Source organism: Zootoca vivipara, chromosome 12 (genome assembly GCF_965207765.1).
Source record: "Zootoca vivipara chromosome 12, rZooViv2.hap1.1, whole genome shotgun sequence".
Lineage (NCBI taxonomy): Eukaryota > Metazoa > Chordata > Lepidosauria > Squamata > Lacertidae > Zootoca > Zootoca vivipara.
In genome coordinates, this window is record NC_142595.1 from 16,774,734 (window position 1) to 16,799,774 (window position 25,041).

At 52.2% G+C, this 25,041-nt stretch overlaps 1 protein-coding gene across 1 annotated transcript in view; it reads left to right on the forward strand.

The window, feature by feature from the left end:
* Positions 1-3,188: 3,188 nt before the first annotated feature.
* Positions 3,189-25,041, forward strand: part of PRR12 (proline rich 12) — a 45,509-nt gene continuing 23,656 nt past the window's right edge. Inside the window, exons 1-4 of the mRNA XM_035134406.3 lie at positions 3,189-3,493; positions 13,667-13,779; positions 16,177-16,338; positions 17,957-21,426. Coding sequence (XP_034990297.1) covers positions 3,408-3,493; positions 13,667-13,779; positions 16,177-16,338; positions 17,957-21,426 — 3,831 coding nt within the window. The 5' untranslated portion in view covers positions 3,189-3,407. The remainder of the gene's footprint in view (positions 3,494-13,666; positions 13,780-16,176; positions 16,339-17,956; positions 21,427-25,041) is intronic.

Sequence of the window (25,041 nt, forward strand, 5' to 3'; positions counted from 1 at the left end):
ATTACACAGAGGAATGCACAACTGCAGCTTTGAGAAAAGAAATGCAATTCTGGGCCATAGCTGCCAAGTTTTCCCTTTTCTCGCGAGGAAGCCTATTCAGCATAAGGGAAAATCCCTTTAAAAAAGGGATAACTTGGCAGCTATGTTCTGGGCGCACCCCCCCTCCATTCAGACTTTTTGCCTAGGCACCCAAAGTGGTTTACTCAATCAAAGCAGTTGAAAAAATTAACATAATGGCAGGCACCAGAAAGCTAATAATGGGAAGGCAATTAGGCAAGCATTCATGCAGGGGCCAAGCCAGGGAGTTGGGGTGGGGGAGCTGTATCTGAATCTCAACCTGGAGAGTATGTTCTCCAGTTGAGTAAACTCTTTGATGTCAGCAGCTAGTGAGGCATAGGGAACATACTACATTGCTGACAGCTAGACAGCAGAGGGACAGGCCAATCCAGAGACTTTGTACAGCCTTCCAATCGCAGGAGCTGACATTGCACACCACTGTTTCTGTCTGCACCTATAGTGGGCTGAGCACACACAGACCCAGGTGCCTTGCTAGGGTATATATTCAGGCCATGAGGTTTCAATCTCTGGAGTCCCTGACAATTAGTGAATGGAAGCACAGATTTAAACCACTCCTTTGTAGCCGTAGTACCTGCAGGGAGTGTAGGGGATGTAACATTTCGAAAACTAGACTCTATAGATTCTTTTGAATGCTTTTTTTCTGGACAAAATCAGAATGCTGCTCTACTGCAGTGAGTAAACAGGGCTTCGGACTTACTCTCCCCGTTACCATTTTAAGATGAGTTGGTTGCTTTCAGGCCTGAATTTAAATGGCCTGTTGCTTGCTGTGTCTGAGACCAAGCAAGCTACAGGCCATTTAACTTCAAGTCTGAGCTGAAAATGGCGTGCGCAGGCCTGAGACCTGTTTTTATCTTGGGCTAAAGTCTTTTAACTGACCTGTATCCTCCCTCCAGCCGAAGCTGTAGAAATGCCTATGGTCTATTAACTATTGTGTCTTAAAACCAATTCACCTTCAGAGAGAAGTGACTGGCCATGCATTTGTGTAACTTGCTCTCTTGTGTTAGGGAAAACATCTTTTCTACACATAAACCCACATTTCAGTCTTGGCTTGAACCTGCTGTGCAGTAATAAAGTTTGCTGTTTTGGTCCGATTGGTGGCTGGGACTCCTTCCTTTCATTCCGCAGTGGACCGCAGGCTTGCGGGTGACAGAGCAGCTTCTCACCTGGAATTTTCCCTAACATTTTAAAGGCTTCATTGCCAGATTCTACATTTGCTTTTGCACGTTAATATGTGTGATAATCGGGGACCCAGGTGGCGCTGTGGGTTAAACCACAGTCTAGGGCTCGCTGACCAGAAGGTCGGTGGTTCAAATCCCTGCAACGGGGTGAGCTCCCGTTGCTCGGTCCCATCTCCTGCCCACCTAGCAGTTCAAAAGCACATCAAAGTTCAAGTAGAGAAATAGGGACCGCGCCGGCGGGAAGGTAAACGGCGTTTCCGTGCGCTGCTCTGGTTCGCCAGAAGCAGCTTTGTCATGCTGGCCACATGATCCGGAAGCTGTCTGCGGACAAACGCCGGCTCCCTCAGCCTATAGAGCGAGATGAGCGCCGCAACCCGAGTCGGACACAACTGGACCTGATGGTCAGGGGCCCCTATGAGTGATAATCAGGAGTGCATCAGGAAGCCAATAATTTTCACACGTCATTGGTATACCGCAGAGGGGGCTATTACTGAACTACAACTCCCATCAGCCCCAGCCAGCATGGCCAACAGGGATGATGGAAACTGTAGTCCAATAAAATAAAATCTGGAGTGTCCCAGGTTAGCCACCCTGGCATACACTGTCATTTATGAAAATTGTGTGAGTTTCTAGTTTGATTCGTGTATGTAACTATATGGACACAGCACAGAGGCGAGTTTAGTATTTTAGTTTGGGCACTTATACAGCTTAACTTCACCGTGTCCTTGCAGTGTACTCCTTGTTTTCATAGTGTGTACACAGGACGTGAGATTGAAGCCACTTACTGGGCGTGAGAAAGTAGAGTCTGAAGTCATATACACCTGTGCACACGGCTAGGATCAAACATCCAGCACGAACCATTGTTGTACCTTTTCCTACACCTTTGTGTGAAGCGACCCTGAGTGCCCTTGCACAGATCTCCTACTTCCCCACCAGCCAAGGCTTGACTCTCGTCTCCGCCGTAACGTTTTGAAGGGCATCCCCACGTGTCGGAAAACACACGCCCGGTGTGTGTGGGGGGGAGGGGGAGAGAAGCCTTAGCCAATCAGTGCTGCGAAGGCCGAGTTCACCGCGTCTTTTTAAGATATGAGAATGCCCTTCAAACATTACCGGGGGTGGGGAGTTAAAAACAAAACAAAACACAAAGCCGCGACGGAAACGCGTGGAGAGCTACTCCGTGCGCTCCACGAACTCCCAGCAAAAAGCGGTCCAACTTCCTGGCCCACCTTGTCGGCATTTTAAGTTCACACGTGGAAAGTAAAGCGGCAAAAAAGGAGGAGGAAAAAAGTTCCCAGCTTTTGCTGCCCTTTCTGCCCCCCCCCGCCCTACTTGACCTGCCCCACGGCCTCCACCTCCTGCGTGCCCCCCTCTCCATCATTTCCCGCTTGTTCTGGCTCCTTCCCCCCTCCCCACCGCGACCCGCCTCAATTCCCCCCCCCCACCTCCCCTCCGCCCGTCCACCTCCCCTCACCCCGGCCGGCTCGGCCATTGCCCGCTCCGGCCGCCGCCGCCGTTGCCTTTGTCCTTCGGCCCCTGCGGGCGCCCTCTCCGTCCAGCCTTGCGCCCCCCTCCCCGCTTCTCCTCCTTCCTGCTCCATTTCCTGCGTGCAGACTCTCCCTCCCTCCCTTCATCTCCGGCGCCCCTGCCCCTTCCTCCCCGCCTGCCCACCATCCCTCACAGCCGCCCGCCCGCCCGCCTCCTCCTCCTCCTCCTCCTCAGCACGGGATTGTGGGAGGAAGCGGAGCGGAGCGCAGACAGACGCCCAGCGAACATGGCTGCACCATGAGCCGCCTCCCAGAGGCTCGCCGCCGCCACCACCACCGCCGCCGCCGCCTCCTCCCGCCGCCGCCTCAGCGCTAGCGCCAGCCCGAGGCTTGAGCCCAGGCCGAGCGGCGGGGCGGGGCGGCGGGGAGCGCCGCGGCCGAGGGGGGGAGGCGGAGGCAGAGGCGGAGGAGGGACCCCCCCTCTCTCTCCTTGCCTCCCTCCCTCCCTCCCTCCCTCCCTCCACGGTCTCCTCCCCGATTGCCCCCCCCCCCGTCGACCGACGCCGCCGCCGCACGGGGAGGCGCTGTGGGGACCCAGACTGAGCGCGCAGACGGGCCGACGGACCGAGGCCGGCCCCAGGCGCCCGCTCCCCGGCGCCCGCTCCCCATGGATAGGAACTACCCCAGCGCCGGCTTCGGGGATCCGCTGGGCGCCGGCCCGGGATGGAGCTACGAGCGCTCGGCCAAGGCCAGGTCAGGCCGACGGACGGGGGAGGATGGGGAGACGGGAGGGGGGAAGGGGAAGGGAGAACCCCCCCCCGCAGTCCCGGGCAAGCACTGGGTGGGGGTCAAAGAGGGAACCCCCCCTCAGCCAGCCCCTCCTCGCCTGCTGCTTCTGCTTCGCGGGCCTTCACTTCTGGGCCTGGGAAAGCGGGGTGGTGGATGATGGGTGGGGGGGATTGGGGTGCAGAGTGCGGGGTGGGGGCCCGAGGGAAGGCCAAGGATAACCGGAGGATGTGCGCTCCCCCCTGAAGGCATTTGGGGGGGGACCTTCCTCGCGTCGGGAGGGTTGCCTTGTGCAAAGTGGGGGGAGGGAGGGAGAGAGGAGGCCTCTAGGCCATGCAGAGGAATGGGGGAGCCACTGAGGCGCACGGCTCCCCGCGGCGGCTGTTGGAAGTGGGGGGCGGCTGTATTTTACACGCGAACGTGTGTGCAAATCGTAAGGGGGGGGTGTAAGGGAAGGTGAGGATCCTCGGGCTCCCCCCCCCCTGCAAGGCAACCCGGCAACCTCTGCAGGGAGAAACTGTGCTCAGTTCCATGCAGGTGAGAAAGGAGCAGGGAGAGAGAAAAGGCGCTGTGTGGTGGGGCTTTTTTTTGGAGGGGGGGGTCCTCTACTTTCCTGGCCCTAGGGATACACACGCTGAGAAGTGCCCGGTGGGGGATACTTCTTATCCCCTTCCATGATGCTGGCGTTGCATCCCCTGGATTTCCTTCATGCCATGCAATAATCTTTTGCAACTCCCACCTACATCCGTGTTTGGGGGGGGGGGCAGGGAACGTGGCCCTGGGAAAACCAGCCCTTCTTGGAGTGTTTTTCTCCTTTGCTAGGAGGACTGTGCAGAATTGATCTCCCTCCTGCCTTTCAGGAGGCTTTGCATTTGGGGACCGCTTTCCACATTTCAGCATTCTTGGCACCAGAAGAGAGATCCAGAGCCAGGGCCTCTCACAAAGTGGGAGAAGCTCCCCCCCTCTTTTATTCACATGTATGTACCCCCTTGTGCAGCGTTCAGGGTGGTTCAGAGTGAGGTTCCTTTGAATTTGTGTGTGGATATCTGGTGTTGGAAGTTGTGGAATATACCGGTAGGATAAGCCCTTTGGTTGGGGGATGGAGACAAAGATATAGAGGTGTTTGCAAAAGGCTTGGGGAGGTAAGCTCTAAATCAAGGAAGTACAGGACAATGGGAACCCCCTATGTTTCCAGGGACTTCCCTGTGAAATAAGGCACAGATGGGGGGGGCAAAGATCCTGTGACCCTCTTTATGCCGAGCTTGTTAACTGGGGCACATATTCTCAATCTGTGTGGTTTATGCCTGTGGTGGCATCATTCAGCCGTAGAAGGGAGCCACAAAAGGTGGGAGTTGGCCACCTGAATCTCTGAGACCTTTGAATCTTCGAACGTTAGATCTCTGGCTATTTGTTCCTGGGAATGCTTTTTAGGAATGAAAATAACTGGGGGGGGGGGTGTTTTCCACCAAGTACAGATCTGGCCCACCACATTTACTAGGAAAAGTGGGAGAAGATTGGCTGTACATATCCCCATTCCCATTGCTACAAGCACACATCCCAGTTGCTCTCAGAGAGAAATACAATAGCCCTGCCCCCCCTTGAAGAACCCAGTTATTTGGATCCTTATACCCTTTCATACACCTGCTCTGACAAATTAGGGCAGGCTCCCTCCAGATGTTTTGGACAATACAACTCCGACTGGCTGGGGCTGATGAGAGTTGTAGTCCAAAACACTTGAAGGGCACCAGGTTGACGAAGACTGTATTAGGCCTTGCTCCCCGCTGGGAGAACCCAGGAATCCTGGATTCCAATAATTCCTACTCTCTTTCTGTAAGGAGTCCTGGATCCCTAATCCCACCTCTCCTCTAAAGAACCTAGCAGAGTGGAATGGTCTTTACTCCCTTCCAGTAAGCGGGAAGGGTCATAGCTCACCTGCTTTGCATGTGGATGGCCCCAGAATTCAATCCCCAACATCTCCAGGTAGGACTTTCTGGGAGAGACCCCACGTCTGAAAGGCCGGAGAGCCACTGCTGGTCCATGTACACAACTCTGAGATGGGTGGACCTAACAGGCTGTCTTGGAATAAGGCAGCTTTCTATGTCCCAATTATCTTGCTCATTTCCCACAATGTTCAGGAGTTCCATCTCTCTCGTTTTGTACCAGAGGCCAGTTTGCTGCTTCTTCACCCCCTTTCCCAGTAATGCTTTTACAGGTAAGGAGAGCAGAAGAATGATGTGTTGTGGCGTGTTACTTCCACGCATCTTGTGCAAACTGCTTTGAGGCAGCCCTCATGCTTGTTAGCCTTTGATAAGAAAGTGGCAATCTGATACTTCATTTAAATGAGACACTGGCCACAAGAAGTGCTTAACCCATGTAAACATTCCCTGAGGCCGCCATCCATCCCATATAAATGGGCACAGCACTAGCACATCAGTGGTCCACGCAGGTGCGTTGCTGGAATGCTTGTGCTGCTGGCACACGTGTGTGCCAGCACATGCACACTTAAGTGTGCATACTTGTGTCCAGTGTGCATTATGGATTTCCCTTGCAGCAAGCGAAGGACCATGGGAGAGGCAAGGCGGTGGGGCCCAGAATTCCTGGCTTCCCTTGAAGTATATGGTCCAGAGCTTTAAGAATAGGGGATTTTCAGAGGCAGGGCTCTAGAGTTTTCTGGGAAGGGGAACTGGGGTCAAGTGAAGGTGGAGAAATGAGGTATCGGATTCCAGACAAGCCACCTCAAAGATCCTTAGTGGGGCACTGCTCCAGTGTTTATTTTCAGGGGTCATGGCTTTAGACATGTATGTATGTCTACATTAATCTCAAATGGGCCAAGAAGCAGAGTGAGACCACCTGGGCACAGATTGTCTCCAGTGTACATGCAGACATACAGAGGAAGCAAATCAGGAGGCTACATTTATTATCTTTCACATTTACTGTTGCATTATCTACCCCAAAGGAGCCATCCTCTGGTGCGTACAAGCTTTTGGCTTCTCCTCAGCTTCTCTCCCTGAAGAACCCTCTTCCTCCTTTTTTCTCCTCCTGCCCCTGGGACAAGGGCTGCTGAGGGATGATCTATATTTATTGTGCAGTTCAGTTACATTTGTGGAACTTTGGAACAGTTGTGTTTGTGGCTTAAGGTGTGTGGGGGGGGGTTCATCATCAGCATGACAAAACATGGATAATTCTTGGCCTTTCTAATTTACTGCTGTCTTCAGAAGGTGGGGGTGACCTTTTAGAAGCTGATTGGGATCACCTTCATTTCCTTTTGAAAGCACAGGTATGTGTTTGGTACTGGGCATGGGACAGAGCAGCTTCCGCCCCTGCTGCAAGGTGCATCTGTGTGTACACAGAAGACATTTCAGTCAGGTCCCTGTTTCCTTTGCTCCCAGTGCAGTAGGACTTTACCTGTCTGGGGTTGGCAATCAGAGTTTCCAGGTTGGAGGGCATGTTTTCTAGGTAGTCTTGAGGCCCGGGAATTCTCTGTTTGCCTTTGGGCCTGAGGTGAGTTGGTTCTGTGTCTCTGTCTGCAAATGACTTTGAGGCAGTCTTGAAAATAAATCTGTAAAAGTTACTCGCCCAGTAAGTTTGTATTATCTGCCAGCCTGCATGCACAGTCTTTGATGTCAGGCTCATCGGTAGTCTTAAGCGGAAAGTGCTCTTTTCCCAGTTGACAGAGGCTTTCTGGCCTTTCTTAGGAATCACAGGCAACCTAGACCAGTGGCTGTTTACAAGCCTGTTTGGAGACTGCAAGAGGCTGAATTGGTGTGGTGGGCAAGCTTTTGTGCTGAGGAGTCAAGAGTATAACATCCATTGCTTTGTTTCTTAGTCGAGGTTTGTACTTTGGTCTGTTGATTCCCCCTCATTCGTAACTTAGGTTTTTGACGTGTTTCCCTTAGAATTAATTTCCACCTCACACCCAAACCTGCCTCTGGAACTCTGCATCCGACCTTAAAAAGCTCACACTCTCCTTTGCAGGTTTGTGATGCTCTTATGCCACAAGGAGGTGATACTCAGTGTACAGGCTTTTGCTTTGGGCTGTGTTTCCTGTAGATGTTGCAGCCGGCAGAGTGAGTGCTCCTTCTCTTGTAAATTACGCTTTGACTACCGTGCGTGCACCCGAGTGTTATACATTCTGTCTCATAGCGTGTTGATTCTGTCACCACCGCACAAACCTGCAACACATACGGTTACTGTGCTTTCTGATACAGTTGTGTGTGGCGTGCATCTTCTAGAGAGTACCCCATTGCTGGGACTTGTGTGCCATACGTTTATTTTTAAAACGTTCTCCGAGGCAACTCAGATTTTGTGTCAAGAAAAGCGGAGTTTGAAAACTTGCATAAATGATGCAGATTTGCATGTGTTTTGCTTATTTTGCCTAATTTGTGCAGCTTCAGATAAGGAGAAAGGCCAAGGAGCTACTAGGCAGGCTGCCCAAGCGCAGAGATCCAGCTTTGGAGACTTCGCTAGGTGCTGAAACCCATCTTTGCATCATCATTACGGGACAGAAGTTTCTCAGGAGACTGTGCCCAGCACGCAATATTAAATATTGTGTTTGCACAGTAGTGCGTACTATTCACAGCTCTTGTCTGCTGCCAGCTTGTATTCCTGCACTTGGGAATACTAGAAAGCTGTGTGGTGTGTTTAGGTAGGTAGCTGTGTTGGTCTGTCGTAGTCGAAACAAAATAAAAAAAATCCTTCCAGTAGCACCTGTGAGACCAACTACCCTAAGTTTGTCATTGGTATGAGCTTTCGAAGAAGTGTGCATGCACACAAAAGCTCATTCATACCAATGACAAACTTAGTTGGTCTCTAAGGTGCTACTGGCAGGAATTTTTTTATGGTGTGTTTATATCAGGGGTCAGCAAGCTTTTTCAGCAGGGAGCTGTCCCTGTCCCTCAGACGGCCGGACTATATTTTGAAAAGAAAAATAAAAGAATGAATTCCTATGTCCCACAAATAACCCAGAGATGCATTTTAAATAAAATACACATTCTACTCATGTAAAAACACCAGGCAGGCCCCACAAATAACCCAGAGGTGCATTTTTAAATAAAATGACATATTCTACTTATGTAAAAGCATGCTGATTCCTAGACCGTCAGCGGGCCAGATTGAGAAGGCGATTGGGCCGGATCCAGCCCCCAGGCCTTAGTTTGCCTACCCATGGTTTATATCCTGCCACATATGGATTGTTGGGCTGGCAATCTCTTGATGTTACCCTTGAACTTGCAGCACTACATGCATATTTGTGTTTGCCCTCCCTGAGATGCATCCTACTGTAACTTAAGAGTTCCACTCCCCACTGTCTCCGCTTCCTGCATCCATGGCTTGCTTATCCCTGTGCATCCTTTTGCATGGAACACACTCCTTGCTCTGCAGGCGTTTGAACACAATTAGCCAATAGCTGTTGGATTTGTAGCTGCACCTGCAAGACCTGCATTTAGGGAGTACACTTGCAGGCTACACTCATGGATTGCGATACAAAAGTTCTACAAGAAGAACATTTGGGCCACTTGTCCTTTCAGTTATGTTGTGGGCGCACTTTGTGCAATGCATTTTCACCTGCAATGTATTTGCATATCATGTAGCTTCTGTGGAGGAACTAAGCGGTTGGGACAACGATGCATGTGTTTCTGTAGACAGTTGCATCTACAAAACCTTATGGCTATCATTGGGCTGCAGAGCTCTTAAGTGTACATTCCATTAGCTTGCATGGAATCCTGCATGTATGTGTGCTTCTCGAAAACTGCAAGTTTCTAGTTCTCATGGGGCTAGGGATTATTTGAACAAAGTTGATTCCTTTCCTGGGGGGGGGGGGAATCGTGCACTCTTTCTATGCCAGCCACCTTTCTCTGTTCCTGCCTCCTTCCACCTTATTTGTTTCTTCTCCACACACACGCATACCATATGCGTGGCAAAGCACGCTCATTTGTACACCTTTTATTTTGCTGTTAAAATTTTCAGGTGCATGCTTCTGCAGGTGCCTGGCTGCATCCCAGTGGGGAATATCCCACCTTTGCTGTTCCTCCTTTGCCCCCGCAGACAGCCGAACATGCATCTTAGGCTCCAATCACATGTAGTATATTCTCAAATAATTCCTTACAAACCTTCAATAACCACAACTCCCACCTGCACGATGCTGGAAGCAATCCTTGCAGAAAGGTTGCCCCGCAAGAGAGGAAGAAATCTTGGTAGTGTTCTAGGTTGTGGTTTCCTGGAAAGCGGGGGGGGGGGTCCAACTCAGATAGGTGGGTTTTTTCAAGTACAGTCAAACCTCGGTTTGTGACCGCTTCGGTTTCCGACCACTGCGGACCCGGAAGTGTTTACATCCGGGTTCCGCGGCGCTCGGATGCGCATAAGTGATCTGCGCAGCGTATGCATACGCGAAAAACGATCTGTGCAGCGTGTGTGCGCGCAGAAGCGTGCATTGGGGAGCAACCGATTCAGCTCCGCGGAACGGATTGCGGTCGCAAGCTGAGGTACCACTGTAAACAATCCAGGAGTAGGGATATCGATTTCACTTTAAACTGTAGTATATATTATTCTCCTTCCTAACTTCAGCTCCTCTGATTTAGAAGGGAAGAGAACGGCATTTAACAGTTTCCTGAACTGGACTAGTGTTGTTTGCTTGCACATGGTGCTTGCATTTAATGCTAATGATATTTTACTGCTGTTCTGCATTTCTTGCAATAAACCAGGGGCTACATTTAAAGCAATATCACACCACTTTATAAACAGATGTTGCTTCCCCCAAAGAATCCTAGAAACTGTAGCCTGTTACGAGCGCTGAGAGCTTTTAGGGGACTCTCTTCACAGAGCTGCGGTTTTTAGTGTGATTTAACAGTAAGCCTCTCACTGTAAGGCAGGCATAGGCAAACTCCAGCCCTCCAGATGTTTTGAGACTACAATTCCCATCATCCCTGACCACTGGTCCTGTTCGCTAGGGATGGTGGGAATTGTAGTTTCAAAACATCTGGAGGGCCGGAGTTTGCCTCTGCCTGCTGTAAGGGGAATAAGAGTCTCCTAACAACTCTCAGAACCCTTAACAAACTGCAGTTCCCAGCATTCTTTGGGGCAAGCAATGGCACTTTTAAGTGGCATGATACTGCTTTGAATGTATAGTGCAAATGGGTCCAGTGTTCGATTTGTAGCCCTCTCTGCCACAAATGATTTCTCCTTAACATCATTCACCATCCTCAAGCTACTCTGGGAAACGGGTCACTCGTCTTCCTCAGTTACAGGTGAGGGAAACTGTGACTCAATATACAAGAGCCACTGACTTGCTCAGCATCCTCTCATAGCTCCCAGAGGTCCAGTGGTTTATCAGCTGTTGCTTATGTCATCTGGGTTTTTTGGAAGGGTGCGACCTCTTTCCTTCTGCCAGGAGCTGTGTAACTTATTAGTGGCGGGCCTTGTAGGCAAGAGCCAGTGTCCTGAGCAGGGAGAGGGCTAGGATAGGTGGTGTTTGGGCCTGGGGGGGGGGCCTGAACTCAAGTGTTGACCCATGTTTTGCGTTTATTGTGTGGCCTCGGAAAAGTCACACTCTCTCAGACTCAATCCCCAGGCTCTGTGCAATGGGAGCATCGGTGGCCTGCCTAACTGGGTTGTTGTGAGATTTGCACTCCTGCAAATTAAAAGTGTTACTATAACACAGCTGAAAATGGTATAGAGCAGAATTACCTCCTTGTGCAGACACCTGAATGGAGTATGTCTCGTGTGTGGAGCCATGTGTGAGAACAACTGTCTGCATCTTTCTGTCTAGTTACTAGAGTTCACTGGTATGATTTGCATTTGCTTTGCCATCTCTGCCGAGAGGGCTTTCCCCATCAGCTACTGTCTGCTTAAGTGAGGAATCATCACTTAGTGCAGAATTGGGAGAGTTCTCTGTCCTGTGCTAGCCGTCGCCGAGAGAGTCTTGATTTCTATTAGCCATGAAATTAGTGCTCTTGCCTCCACAGTTGGAGGCAGAAGTGCTGGAAATCACAGGAGGGTAGAATGCTCTTGTGCCCAAACCTTGCTTGTTGCTTCCCTCCAGGCAACTATTTGGCCCCTGTAGGAACAGGACGCTGGACTAGATGGGCCACTAGCCTGATCTGGCAAGCTTTGTTTACATTTGTGTGCGTCTATCTCTTTCTCTGCATCGGGATGGTTTCCCATTCAGCTGTTGACACAGTGCTCTGTAGCAAGCGAGACAGTGATGAGGGTGAATGAAAGACTTTTATTTCCTGTTTCCTGTAACCCTTCGCAGAATGGCCCTCTCCTGGTTGCTAGAGTGCAGTCCATCCCTCCACCGCGGCTGCAGGCAGGCAAGCTGTGTGCAAGGGGGGGGGTGGTTGCCTGCTTTCATGGCGAGCCGCCTCCTTCCTTGCCCTCCCTGCCTCACATTGCAACCTCTGTAGCTCCCTGCAAGTCTCCCCGCCCACTAGCAGGTAGCTGCATTCCTGAGACAGGCGCGCTTGCTGCTACCGAAATCATACCAAGATCACTGGTACCACCTGGACTCCTCCCTGGAAAGAGGGGTGCACATCCCACGTGGCTTCTCCTGTCCCGGAGCTGTGCTTGCGTTTCCTGCACGGCACGTGCGTAATTGTGTGTGTGTGCCACATTTCAGAAAATAAGTAACGGTGGCAGGTTGGTTTGGCGCTGGGAGGAGGGGAGTGGCAGAGTTGTACATAATTAGGCACACAAAGTGTTTCCCAAAGGGAGTGTGGAAAGAGAGAGAGAGAGCATGCCCTGTGTGTTGTTATGTACAGAAGGCTTGGAGAGTGGCGGGTGTTTTTGTGAAGGAATACCTCTTCTCCCCAACCCCCAATAAATCTTGGCAAACCTGTGTGACGTACCAGGCCCTTCTCCCACGTTATTTACTGCCCCAAGTGAATAGCTGCCGGCGGTTTAGGGTACGATGCTGTACCCTCTTAACCCCATTGGCTTCAGTGGGACTTACTTTTGAGTAGCCTGTATAGGATTAAATTGCAAGTGTGTCAAATCCAAGTGGATGGGAGCTCAAGCACCTGTGATTTCTGATAAGAGCAGCTGAACTGTCAGCTGGGCACATGTATTTGGGGTGTGGGCAATGGGAGAGTGTTGACTTTTTCTTTTTTTTCTTTTAAAGAGGTGGTAAAATCCAGTAGTTTGGAGCAGGTGCTTAAAAGGCAGGGCCTGGGAATGGGGATTTTTGCAGCTTTGAGCAGGGAGCTGGAAGCAAGGCCTTTGGGGCACTCAGTTTTCTTGACCTGGTCAGTTTTTTTAAGAGTGCATGTGTGTGTGAGAATATTTTTACAAATCATCCAAGGCGGAAATGTGTGTATGTGTGTGAAGAGAAGAAGAATTTCAGGTAAAGGACAAGAGCCAGCAGCATCAGGAGGGCTGAACTGGCTGGGTTGCAGATAAGGAGAGAGAGAGAGATCTCAGCAGCACCTACAGCTAAGGAAGCAGGTCAGGAATGAGGGGCGTTCTTCTGTGAGCTGCGTTTGCTGCGTTTTGGCCGCTGGGCTAGACAGCTGCGTCTTCTTGTGCAAGTGCGGAGAGGCGGGGGAGAGGAAGGGATGCAGGTCAGATGCAGAGGCTGTGGGAAACCAGGAGGTGGGGACTACATTTCCCATCATGCATCACTGGTTACACATTACAGTCTCTTTACCTGCCTATGTGAGTTGCTAATGAAAGAGGAAAGAGGATATATGCTTTTCCCAAGCATATAAAGAAGGCAAGGCAAAACCTCCTGGTGCCTGTAGTGTTTCAGTCTCAACTGTGTGGCACTTTTGAGCGTGCAGCGTGTTTTTGCTTAATGTAATTATTTCGTTCCTCTCGAATGAGGGCATTGGTGTGCCCATTTTATGGGTGAGGAGCTCACGCCCATGGCTGCACAAGGTCACCTAGAAAGATAATAGCCGAGTAGGGCTCTGAGCTCTAGAGCGCATGTGCTAGACCCCAACACTTCTGTGCACTCGAAATTAAAGAATTCCGTATAATTGGGTTTCTTGACCATTACCAGACTTTCCACTGATAAGCTTTGCATGAAACCTTTTGTGCATATAAACAGGGTATCCAAACTGTGTGAAGTGCATCAAATGATCTCAGCCACATTCCCGGAGAAGTTGCCAAGTCTGACCCAAGTCTTTTCTGTGTGTCTTTGTCCTTCAGCCTGGTGTACGGTGGATCCCGGAGCTCACACCCAGACACGGATATCTTGCACCGCCAAGCGTACGCCACCCCCCATCCTCTGCAGGGCTACGCCACAAACCACCACCCGGCAGGTACTGTGGTTCTGTTTCTCTCTCTCCATTGGTGTTTCTCTTTATGCACATGTGTTTTAACCAAGCCTCCCCTTCCTTCCTTCCTCCTCTCCCCTCTCGCTGTGCGTTTGTCCTTCTCGTGCAAGTGTGCCTACGTTCTCTTCCCCTGGTTCACCTTGACTACAATCCTTTTGCCCTACGCTTTCGGGGCGGAATGACAGGTTACAGTGACGCAGTCAGTGGTACTTCTGAAATGCAGTTGCTGTGAACCACAAGAGGGTAGGGTGCTCCTGAACTCAGGTCCTGCTTGCGGGCTTCCCACGGGCATCTGGCTGGCCGATCTTGAGAGCAGGGTGTTGGATTAGAAGAGTCAGATCCATAAGGGCTCTTCCTCTTACAGCATTTTTTAAAAATGTGCTTAGTGCGCAGGACATTCTCTTTTAACCCAAAGCAGAGGATGGGAATCCAGATCAGAAGTGTGGCCTGGGAGAAGGGGGAATCTAATCCTTTTCTCCATGCCCTTTCCCTGCCTCTCCACCCAAAGCTATTAATTTTCTAGAACAAATAAACCACACTTCTCTTTCCCAGTCCCCACTGCTGCTGATTTCGATCAAGAAGTACTGTATTTTTCTGTGTATAACACGCCCCCATGTATAAGATGACCCCTATTTTTTGGGACTACAACAAAAATTGGGGGGGGGGGAGATTGCCCAGAGTTCAACCTTTTTTTGGGGGGGGAGATTGCCACGGCCACCAATTGTCAGCACGCTCACCGCCGAAAGCCCACCTGCCCACTTGACGCAAGCACAGCTGATTGCACGCATGACTCACCGCTGTCGTAAATCGACCGCCCAGTTGCCGCAGCCAAAGCCAATCATCAGCAGGCCTTGCCGCAGCAACCAATCACGCCCAATTGCCACTGCCAGTCCCCTGCTGGCTGCTGCCACCAATCGCCTGTCCCCCCTCTGCTATCCGCGTATAAGACAACCCACAATTTTTGCCTATTAGTTCTAAGGGGAAAATATCGTCTTATACACGGAAAAATACGGTAACGTGCCTGTGCTCAGAACACACAAAGAAACAGACTAGCCAATGTAAATTATAATTTGGCCCTCCGTTTATGGGTTTCCACCAGGGCCAGTTTTCTGACCTGCCAGCCAGCAGTTTTGTCTCAGTTCCTCATTTGTCCTTCATTTCCTGCTTTTTCTGACTTCTCCCCTCTCCCTTGGCAGCCACCTGTCTAGCTGCCTATAACTTCTCATTCCCCCCCGCCTTCCGTCTGTGCATGTCTCGCTCTTGGCTGAGTCTCCCCCTCGCCACCAAAACAAACTAAAAAAAACCCCAAACCCTCTGTGGTTGGTGTGTCTTCTAATGGTGCCAATGTTTCTTCATCCTTTTGATGCTTCGTACCACTCTCTGTCTCGGGGCTCTCCTGTCTGTTCAAAGTGGTGCTCCTCTTCCAGCCTTCTATATCAGGCGATTTGGCACTTCAGGCCCGGAGATGAACTGCGGCCCTCAAAACTCTATTCAGACCACACCCCTAACCCACACTCTTCACTGGCTTGCCTTCATACGCAGAAAGGTTTTGCCCTGCTGGAAAATGTCATTGAACTTTGATAATGCCTTTTGCTTCCTGGATAGAAGACAGAGAGAGAGAGATGTGGGTAGAAATTAGCCTACAGTACAAAGCTAAAATCCACATTTTATTTACAAAGATTTAATTTACCAAGATAAAATTTACGTGGACTGAAAATTAAAGAGGATGGGACAGGAAAAATCTTGAACAAAGTGGGCTGTGCAGTTAAGAAGTAAAGGGAAAACATCTAAAGAAAGTGAACCATTAGGTTTTCAGACACTCAGAAAGAAGGAAAGGAAATTTATTTTAGAAATAATTATTGATCTTTTGTGGATTGACAATTTGATGAGCAAATTCACTGAAATCTGAAATGTTACAATATTGTACGTGCCGGAATTGGCAAATGGATAGCTGATGGCTAAAGAAAAGAAGTTACAAATGACAAAAAAATTGTACTATAAGGTTAACTATTGGGAATGAAATGTGAATTAGAAATAATTGGGACAATCATGCAGCAACAAGACGATATTATGGACACATCGAGAACAGACTGCAGGAACCCTATTTTGGAAAATTGAATTAAATTAATTTTAATTTGTGGTTGATTTGTTGAAATTTGGAAAATTAATTTAAAAATGTTTTGGCCTTTTTTTTACATTTGTTGCTCTGCCCAGATTTGCCTCTGGCCATGCCTACCACTATTATGTGGCCCTTGGATTGTTTCCTAGAATGGAATGCGGCCCTCGGGTAGAAAAAGCCTCTCCACTTCGGATCTATCTTTTCCCCCCTCGCTTTATTTCAGCACCTTACCTCCTTTCTCTGTCTCCTTTATTTTTTTCCAGGTCTCTCTGGCCTGTTCGAGACAGGGCTCCATCATGCCAGCAGTGCCACCCCGGACGCTTCTGTCATGAATCTCATCTCAGCGCTGGAGTCTCGGGCACCTCAGCCGGGCCCTTCTGCCTCCTCCCTGCTCTCCCAGTTCCGCACCCCATCCTGGCAAACAGGTAACTACCCTAGCACACCTCCCGGTGGCACAGAAAGAAGGACAGGGGCCTTTTGCTCATTGTGGGCTAGGCTGAGCTTTCATGAGAGGGCTTTTGTGGATGCACTGATGTAGGAAACAAATGGTGGGCTTTGTTTTACCTCCACTATCAGAGCACTATGCCTGTGAACACCAGTTACTGGGTGTCACGGTGGCCGGAGTGGACTACTTCAGAGTAACGACGCCACGCAGCTCTGCATTTTATTCTTTTATTGGTGCTGCGTATTTACAGTGCTCAAGTCATTGCTATTTACACGGAGTGATGTGGTCAGTCGGTTTCAGAACCTCCTAATGGCTTTTGGCGCGTCTTTCTCCAACACAAAAGCTTTGGCAGACCCATCCTCTTGCCCCTCCTCTTCCTGCGTAATTCTGGAGTTGGGGGGATGGGTCTTCCCCCCTTGCTTGCCCCTTCCTGTCCCACCTGGGACCCTGGCTCCACTACCTTGCCTGAGCCTCGGACACGACTTCCTGCTTCCCCACTGGAATCGGAACTCTCCCTGCTTTCCCCTTTGCTCGGGGACGGGCTTGAACTCAGGAGGGGAGGGACTTCGCGATATCCCCTGTCCCTCACACTGGGAATCACAGGTGGGCAGAATGCTCTTGTGCTCATGTCCTGCTTGCAGGCTTCCTACAGGCATCTGGCTGGCCACTGTGAGAACAGGATGCTGGACCAGATGGGCCATTGGCCTGGTCCAGCAGGACTCTTCTATTCTTAGGTTCATATAACACCAGTCTTAAAGGATCTGCATTGGCTCCCAATACGTTTCCGAGCATAATTCAAAGTGTTGGTGTCGACCTTTAAAGCTCTAAACGGCTTTGGCTCTGCGTACCTGAAGAGGCAACTCCACCCCCGTAGTTCAGCCCGGACACTGAGATCCAGCTCCAAGGGCCTTTTGGTGGTTTCTTCTTTGCAAGAAGTGAGGTTACGGGGAACCAGGCAGAGCGTTTCTTGGTGGTGGCGCCTGCCCCATGGAAAGCCCTCCCATCAGATGTCAAGGAGATAAACAGCTAACTGGCTTTTCGAAGACATCTGAAGGCAGCCCTGTACATTTAGGGAAGCTTTTAATGTTTGATGCTATATCATGCTTTTATATGTGTTGGAAGTAACCAGGAGTGGCTGGGGTAACCCAGTCAGATGGGAGATGGGCGGCATATTAACAACAACCTCTGATGGGAGGGACCAGGTGGTAGAGTGTCATCTCTTGATGACCTGTAGCATTGGGTCATGGTTCTTGATCCCAGCTCCCCAAGGCAAGAAGCCTTTCCCATAATCTGTACCTGCTCCTGATCTTACTGGGAGCGAACATGGAAGCTTCTGCATGCAAATCACATGCTCTTATGGCTGAGCTGTATCCTGCATCGCAGAAACCCAGTCTCAACAATGAGGCGCAAGGTGAGCCTGTCTCAACATGTCTTTCAGGAGTGTGTTTTGTTTTTGGGCACAGCTTACTCCTCCTCTTGTGAGTAGTCAAAGCTCTGTGCTTTTACCGCCCCCCCCCCACCTTCCGTGTAGGTGCCTTGCAAATCCTGCAGCTCTGTGCAAATAAATCCAACTGACCTGATGCTCTTGTTTCTTGCAGCCATGCACACTCCGGCGCCCGCCGAGCTCTTCATCTCGGGGGCCCTCCCAGGCTCCGGCACCTTCCCCTCCTCATCGGCACTCTCCGCTTACCAGCACCCAGCCTCCTTCAGCGGGCGCAGTTTCCCAGTCACTTCTTCGCTCAGCCTGCAGGATGCCACCTTCAGCCCCACCTCCAACGGCCTCTTGTCCCCACATGACCCCCTGCTGCACATCAAGTCCTCCCAGTCCAGCGTCCCCTCCTCCCTCAGCTTTGACCGGCTGGGCAGTGCAGTGCTGGGCACGGGCTTGCCCTCCCAGAGCTCAGCGTACCGCAGCGCTCAGGAGTCGGCTTCCCGCCACCTGCCCTCCCAGTTCAACCTCCTGTCGTCCTCGCTGGGGCCCTCTGACCAGACATCCCAGCTATATAACACCTCCGTCTTCTCCAGCTCGCCCGCCTCCTCCATCGACAGGGCCATCCCGCGTCAGGACAGTGTCATCAAGCATTACCAGAGGCCCTCCAGCGCCCAGCCCCAGCTGCCCGCCGCCCATTCCCTCCAGCACTACCTGAGCTGTGGGGGCAGCTACCAGCAGATGCCCCACCGTTCCAGTCTTTCGTGCAGCCCCTTGGGCGAGCAGTCACCCGCCAGCAGCGAAGGCTCGCAGCAGCAGAAGACCTCCCAGGCCACGCGGCAAGAGGCCTCCCAAAGCTACCGCCCCATCATCCAGTCCCCCGGCTACTCTGGCACGGCCTCCTCTTCCAAGTCCAAGAGCTACTCAGCCTCCCGCCAGCCGCCACGCTCCACCGCCACGCCCAAGTGCCAAAGCAACTACAGCTCGTCCACTCCTAAGCCCAGCTCCGTCATCGCGAGCCAGTCGCAGGCCTATTCGCCCGGGCAGCCCCAGAGTCTGCTCTCCATGAGCCAAACGCAGAGCTACTCGGTCAGCCAGCCGCAGAACCTGTCTTCGGTCAGCCAGGCCTCTCAAGGCTTCAGCAGCAGCCAGGCCCAAGACCTCACAAGCGTGAGCAAGGCGCAGAGCTACTCAACGACAGGGCAGGGCCAGCAGGGCCAGGCCGGGCAGGGCGGGCAAGGGCTGCAGACCTGTCAGAATCAGACTTACTCGCCTGAGCAGCTCCAGGGCCTGTCATACAGCGTCCAGGCCGAGCCTCATAGCCAGACGCCAAGCTACGTGCCTGCTCACTCGCAGGGGATGCCCACGGCCAGCCCATCGCTGAGCTACAGCACCGGCCATTCGCCAGCCATGCCAGGGCACAGCCAGTCCATCGGCTACTCACACAGTCAGAGCCTCCCAGACTCGAGCCCTTCACAGATCATCCGGCCCCTCCAGTCGCCCACCACGAACCGGCCCCAGAGCGTGGCGTCGCCCGGGCAGTCTCAGAAGTACCTCACCTCCGTGCTGTCTCCTTCGTTCATGCAGTCGGCCCACACCCAGAGCTACCAGAGTTCCCAGGGAGGGCTGGAGAGGGCAGCATCTTATGGCAAATCCAAGACCGACTCGGACCTGCTGTCCTCGGAGCGGACAGAGGACGAGGAGTTCCTGATCCAGCACTTGCTGCAGTCACAGAGCCCGCCCCGCGTGCCCCCCGAGGGCATGGTGGAGTGCGAGGAGAGGGCCGGGAAGGGGATGGGCTATGAGCTGAGCAAGACGGAGGAACGCTACCACCTGCAGAGCGTCATCCGGACCAACTCTAACCTGGACAACCAAGGCCTCGAGATGTCCCTGCAGGGTCTCAAGGACAAGAAGAAAGGGGAGCGGCAGAAGGAGTATTCGCACACGCGCTCAACGCCAGAGTCCCTGGCCACTTCCGTGGTCCACTACAGCCACCAAACTGGCTCCATGGACTCCTACGGGCAGGAGATCAAGAAGTCGGTTGAGCAGCACCTCCAGGGAGGACACATGGACGCGGGGGGCAAGGAGATATCGCAAGCACACTCGTACCTGCAGAAGACCCCGGAGCACGCCCCCCAGCAGCACTCCATGGAGCCTCACGGGATGATGCCCGGGCAGCAGGGGGGTGCTTTAATGTTGGACTCCCCTCCCGACCTGCCCCCGCTCTCCCTCTCACAACAGCAGCAGCAACAACAACAATCCCAGCTGCTCCAGTCTGTGCTCACTCACACACAGAGCCAGCTGCACTCGCGCGGGAAGGTGCGCACCCCGCTGGACGTCCACCTGATGGAGCCGCAGCGCATGCACCAGGCCGAGGCGCCTTCTCCACAGCTCCAGATGCAGGCGCTGGAAGCCCACCTGCACCAGGCGCATGTGCGCTCGCAGAGCATGGAGGCGCAGCTGCTGGAGTCGCAGCAGTCACCACAGCTCCAGGGCCAGCTGCAGCAGGAGAGGATGCAGTCGGAGGGCATGGAGGTGATGCCCCAAGGCAACCTTTCCCAGTCTCAGGAGATCCAGGATTTCCTGGAGCCCGAGCTGAGTCTGGAGTCCCACCTGGGGCAGAGTGGCTCAGTCCAGAGCCAGCAGCACCTCCTCCCCGACGGCGGCCTGGACCCCGACTCCTCCCAGCAGGTCCCTCAGGGCCAGCTGGAGGGCAAGGACCAGTTCGAAAGCGCCAGCCCGCAGGGGGCCAAGCAGCGCTTTGTCCCCCTCACCTCCATCTGCTTCCCGGACTCTTTGCTACAAGACGAGGACCGCAGCTTCTTCCCGGGCATGGAGGACATGTTCGGGCCTCCTCCTTGTGCCGGAGATGAGTTCCCCAAGCCGGACGACGGGACCCAAGGAATGGAGAGGGGAGAGGGCATGAAAGGCGGAGGCTACGACATGATGCAAGGGGGGCAAGGCTACCAGAGCTACTGCCAGTCAGAGAGTGGAGATGGGCAGCACTTAGGCCTGGACTCTGTCTCTGTGAAGCATGAGCTGCCTTCAACGGTCAACACAGAGCAGCTGGGCTTGATCCAGTCGGGACAGCATGGGACAGCCCCCGTATCGGAGTCCAAGTCTGGCCTGACGTCGCCCATCTTCTGCTCGTCGAAGCCCAAGAAGCTGCTGAAGACCTCGTCCTTCCACCTGCTCAAGAAGCGGGAGCCCCCCTTCCAGCCGCCCAAGAAGAACTACGCCCAGGAGTACGAGTTCGAAGACGACGAGGACAAGGAGGACGTCCCGGCCGACATCCGCCTCAACAGCCGCCGCCTGCCGGACCTGCTGCCGGACCTCATCTCCAGCTGCCGGACCAACCGCACCAGCCTCAGCCCCATGGGCGACATAGACTTCTGCCCGCCCAACAGCGGCCTCCTGGAAGGGCCCAAGCGCCGTGGCCGCAAGCCGACCAAGCCCAAGCGGGAGGGCCCACCCCGCCCCCGCGGGAGGCCCCGCATCCGGCCCCTGACTGAACCGCCCCATGGCGTGGCTCACGATGGCACCAAGAAGCCCCGTGGCCGGGGGAGAGGGAGGGGCAAGAAAGCCGGGGAGGAGGGGGTTGAGCCAGGAGCAGGCTTGGAGTCCCTCAAACCACTCAAGGTAAGCGGGGACTGGGAGGCAGCGGGGTTCGTTTTTTAAGCGGTAGGGCTGGCAGCGGGGGTGGGAGGGCTGTGGCCCCTCTCCTTAAGAGGCTGGTTGGATTGGGACCCCCCCGCCTGCCTCGGCCGCCTCGGCCAAGGCTTTGGGGGGCTGCAATCCACCCAAAGCCCGGAGGGGGGGAACACAGGTTCCCCATCCCTGACTTGCAGCGGGAAAAGAATAATTTGAAAAATGAAGAGATCGGTTCTGAGACTAGAAATAGACAACGGGCAGAAACGAGCTGTAGGGACGTGTGGTTTCTGGCTTCTGCAGAGTGGGCTTAGTGAGAGAACCCAGGGCGTTGCCGTAACACCAGCTGAAGTGGATTTGTATTATCTGACCAGGGTCTTGCTGCCTGATCCCTTTTAAGTGGAGATGCAAAGGACTGGCGCCAAGGTGTTCTGGTGCTGAACTGTGGGCCCAACTCGCGTACAGGAAAGGGAGCAGGCAGACTTTTGAGGCTCCTGGTGTTGTTGGGCTCTGGAGAATCTGTTACAGGCAGTAAACTACTTCTTGACTTGCCAAGTGCAGTTCATATGTACCTATAGTGGTGTGCTTGCTGCTGGAAATTGCTTATGCACAATCCGGGCTCCATAGGGCTGCAGGAGTGTTTCAGCCTGCTTTCCAGGAAACACACACGGTGTCTGAACAGCTCCCATAGATAATTGCACTGATGTCTGTACTTAACAACGCTCTCCATGCAAACACTGGAGGAGTTTTCTGGGGGCAGCCACCGTGCCATGGGTACATGTGAAAGTTTGATGGACATGGTACATATTTGCAGCCGGGTCTTTTTTCCATGTGCTGTTCAGCAAGGAGGGAGAACCTCAGTCCCGGGGCACTTGGCTGTGCTTGCTTTTGCTTAGGGTTCCAGTCATGTCTGGCATGTGGCCCAGAGAAGGTTGCCTCTAAGAGAATGCAGCCCATGGCCTGAAAAAGACCCCTCCCTCCATTGCGCGCCAGCATGTGAATACAGAAGCTACTCAGATTCTGTGCTTAATGTTGTGGAAAGCAGCAAGTTGTTCAAAGTTGTAAGTCTTAACACATTTCACACTTTGAAGTGGCGACTCTAAAGGATGCTGCTCTCCTGTTCATTAAAAAAGCAAAACAAAACTGGAAGAGAGTGAATTTGGAGGCAGAAAGTGGCACACTCCTCCCTACCTCTAAATCAGGCATCCCCAAACTTCGGCCCTCCAGATGTTTTGGACTACAATTCCCATCATCCCTGACCACTGATCCTGTTAGCTAGGGATCATGGGAGTTGTGGGCCAAAACATCTGGAGGGCCGCAGTTTGGGGATGCCTGCTCTAAATCTAACACCTAAAGTTCCTGTGCCATCCATAAACCTTGCCTTGCATAGCTGTTTCAGCATCCAAAGCTCCTCCTTCTGTTGCACAGCTTATTCTGTGCTCTTGCACTTACAGACTTTTGCATTAAGTCTGGCAAACGTCACGGAGGTTGCGTTTTTGCTCTGCAGTCCAAGGCACACCTACATTGAACACTGTAAGTGAGGCTTGCTTTGCAGTTAATTCACACAGGATTATGCTGAGTTAATGTGCACAGGGCTGTTGTTGTTTTGCTTCCCTCTTCATTATTCCCTTTGCTTATTTGTCCCCATCTCGGCCGTTATTGTTGCAGAGAAAGGTTTGTGAAGATGCAAAAGGTACCAGATCGTGTCTCGGGCAGGGTTTGCCATGGGGTTGCATACACGCCTCCTCTCTATGGCCTGCTACCGCTCCCCCAACCTCATGCTGGTTGGCTGTGGGTTTGAGGAGGGCCCTCTTTTCTCCTACACCAGTGGGGCCCCTTGGCAGGCTTAGCTAGGGATGGCAAAAGCCATCTGGTAGAGGTCGTCTGGTAGCCACCATGTTAAGTTCCTACATTGAGAGCACTCTGGGAAATTAAAATGACAATGCCTAGACCTCGCTCCACCCACCCTCAGGGCTTCCTGCCGCTCGAAAGAAAAGGGAGATTTTGAGCAGCGAACCCTTCCCAGGGCGCCCGACTGCTCGACTCCTAATACCATGCACTTGCTCCTTAATACCTTTCCCGTCTCTCCTGAAAACCATGTCACTGCCACTTCTTGAAAAACAGCCATTGAAATGCAGCCAACACACCATGCACATTCAGAGGTGCGCAACATGGACGTTTAGTAGCGTATTTTGATGGTAAAAATATTTGGGTCTCGTGCCCGTAAAAAATTCCTGTGCTTTATTGCAAAAAAGGAACTTGTCCAAGGAGCCTTGCTCCTCTTGTAAAATGTTCAGTTTAACGGTGTTCCTGTATTTATTCATTAAAACCGGTTGTTCCTTGCCTTTCCATTAAATAACCCTCAAGGCAGCTTGCAGTATCAAGTGAAATCGTCTTGCCACCAGTTAGGGAGGAGAATTTTGAGAGGCCGACATTTGCCCGGCTTGAGGCTTGGGGTTTTTAAAAGGTTAATGCCAGCACTCTGAATGTGCAGAGCGCAGTCAGAACACTTTACGCCAGACAATAGTTTGGCTTCCGCATTCTGCGCTCACTGAAGCTGCAGTTCACTTTTCAGAGGCAGCCCCGTGTAGAAAGCATTACAGTAATCCAATCGGAATATAAGCTAGGACATGCATCACCGCGGCCAGGTCTCCAGGAAGAGATGCACCTGGTGCACTATCCCAAGTTGCTGAAATGCTGTTTCCGCCAACTTGAAATTCAGGAGTAGCGCCAGATCTAGAAGCATTGTACCAGATCAGCAGACCCCCCCTGACCAACAGTTCTTCCATCTTGTAGGGATTAAGCTGTGGATCCTTCCACATATCCAGTCCGTCGTGGATACCAGGCACAGATTTCAGCACTTCCTCCACCTCCCTAGGAGCAAATGAAATGAGAAGACGAGAGGGCATACTGACAGCACCAGCCCAAATCTCCGGATAGCCCCACTCAGCAGTTTAATACACATGTTACGGCAGATGAGATGGGAATTCTTTCTTAAGGACACTGCTAGGAATGCGTTCTTTAAAAAAAAAGAATCCTTTAACCTAGCTGTTTGATTGTTTTTAAAATCAAAGCGGTGTTTGAAAATAAATAAAATAGCACAAGTAAAATAGCTTTGCAAGCTGTTACTATTTGCACACTTAACATAAGCATAGCTGTTTCTTGACACGAGAGTTTGGGTTTCTAGAGTGCAGGATACTACTAGGACAGGATGGCAGGGTTGGTAGATGGTAGGGATCCCATATGGATGTCTTGGGAGTGTGTGAAACTAGTTCAGTACATAGTGCATGTTTCAAGGACTAGTGAGTGAGGCCAGCTTGCTAGTTGCTAGATCTGTGTGTGAGCAAGCCACGCATTTCACTCAAGCACAGAATTTGTTGCTGAATGTGGTGCCTAGTGGATTTCAGGTTTTGTTTTTTTCAAAAATTTGGTTTCTAGTCCTCGTGTGAGTGGAGAAAATAGGCTGTGTCTACAGAGGGGTGGCTTCAAAGCCAGAGATGAGCAGGGTGGGACTTGCAGTTGGCTATAGGGTGGCTTCCAGTGCCGCACAGAGCTTTCCTGTTGTTCGCTTCCTTCTTACGTGAGCTGACTCCTGGGCATCCTGCA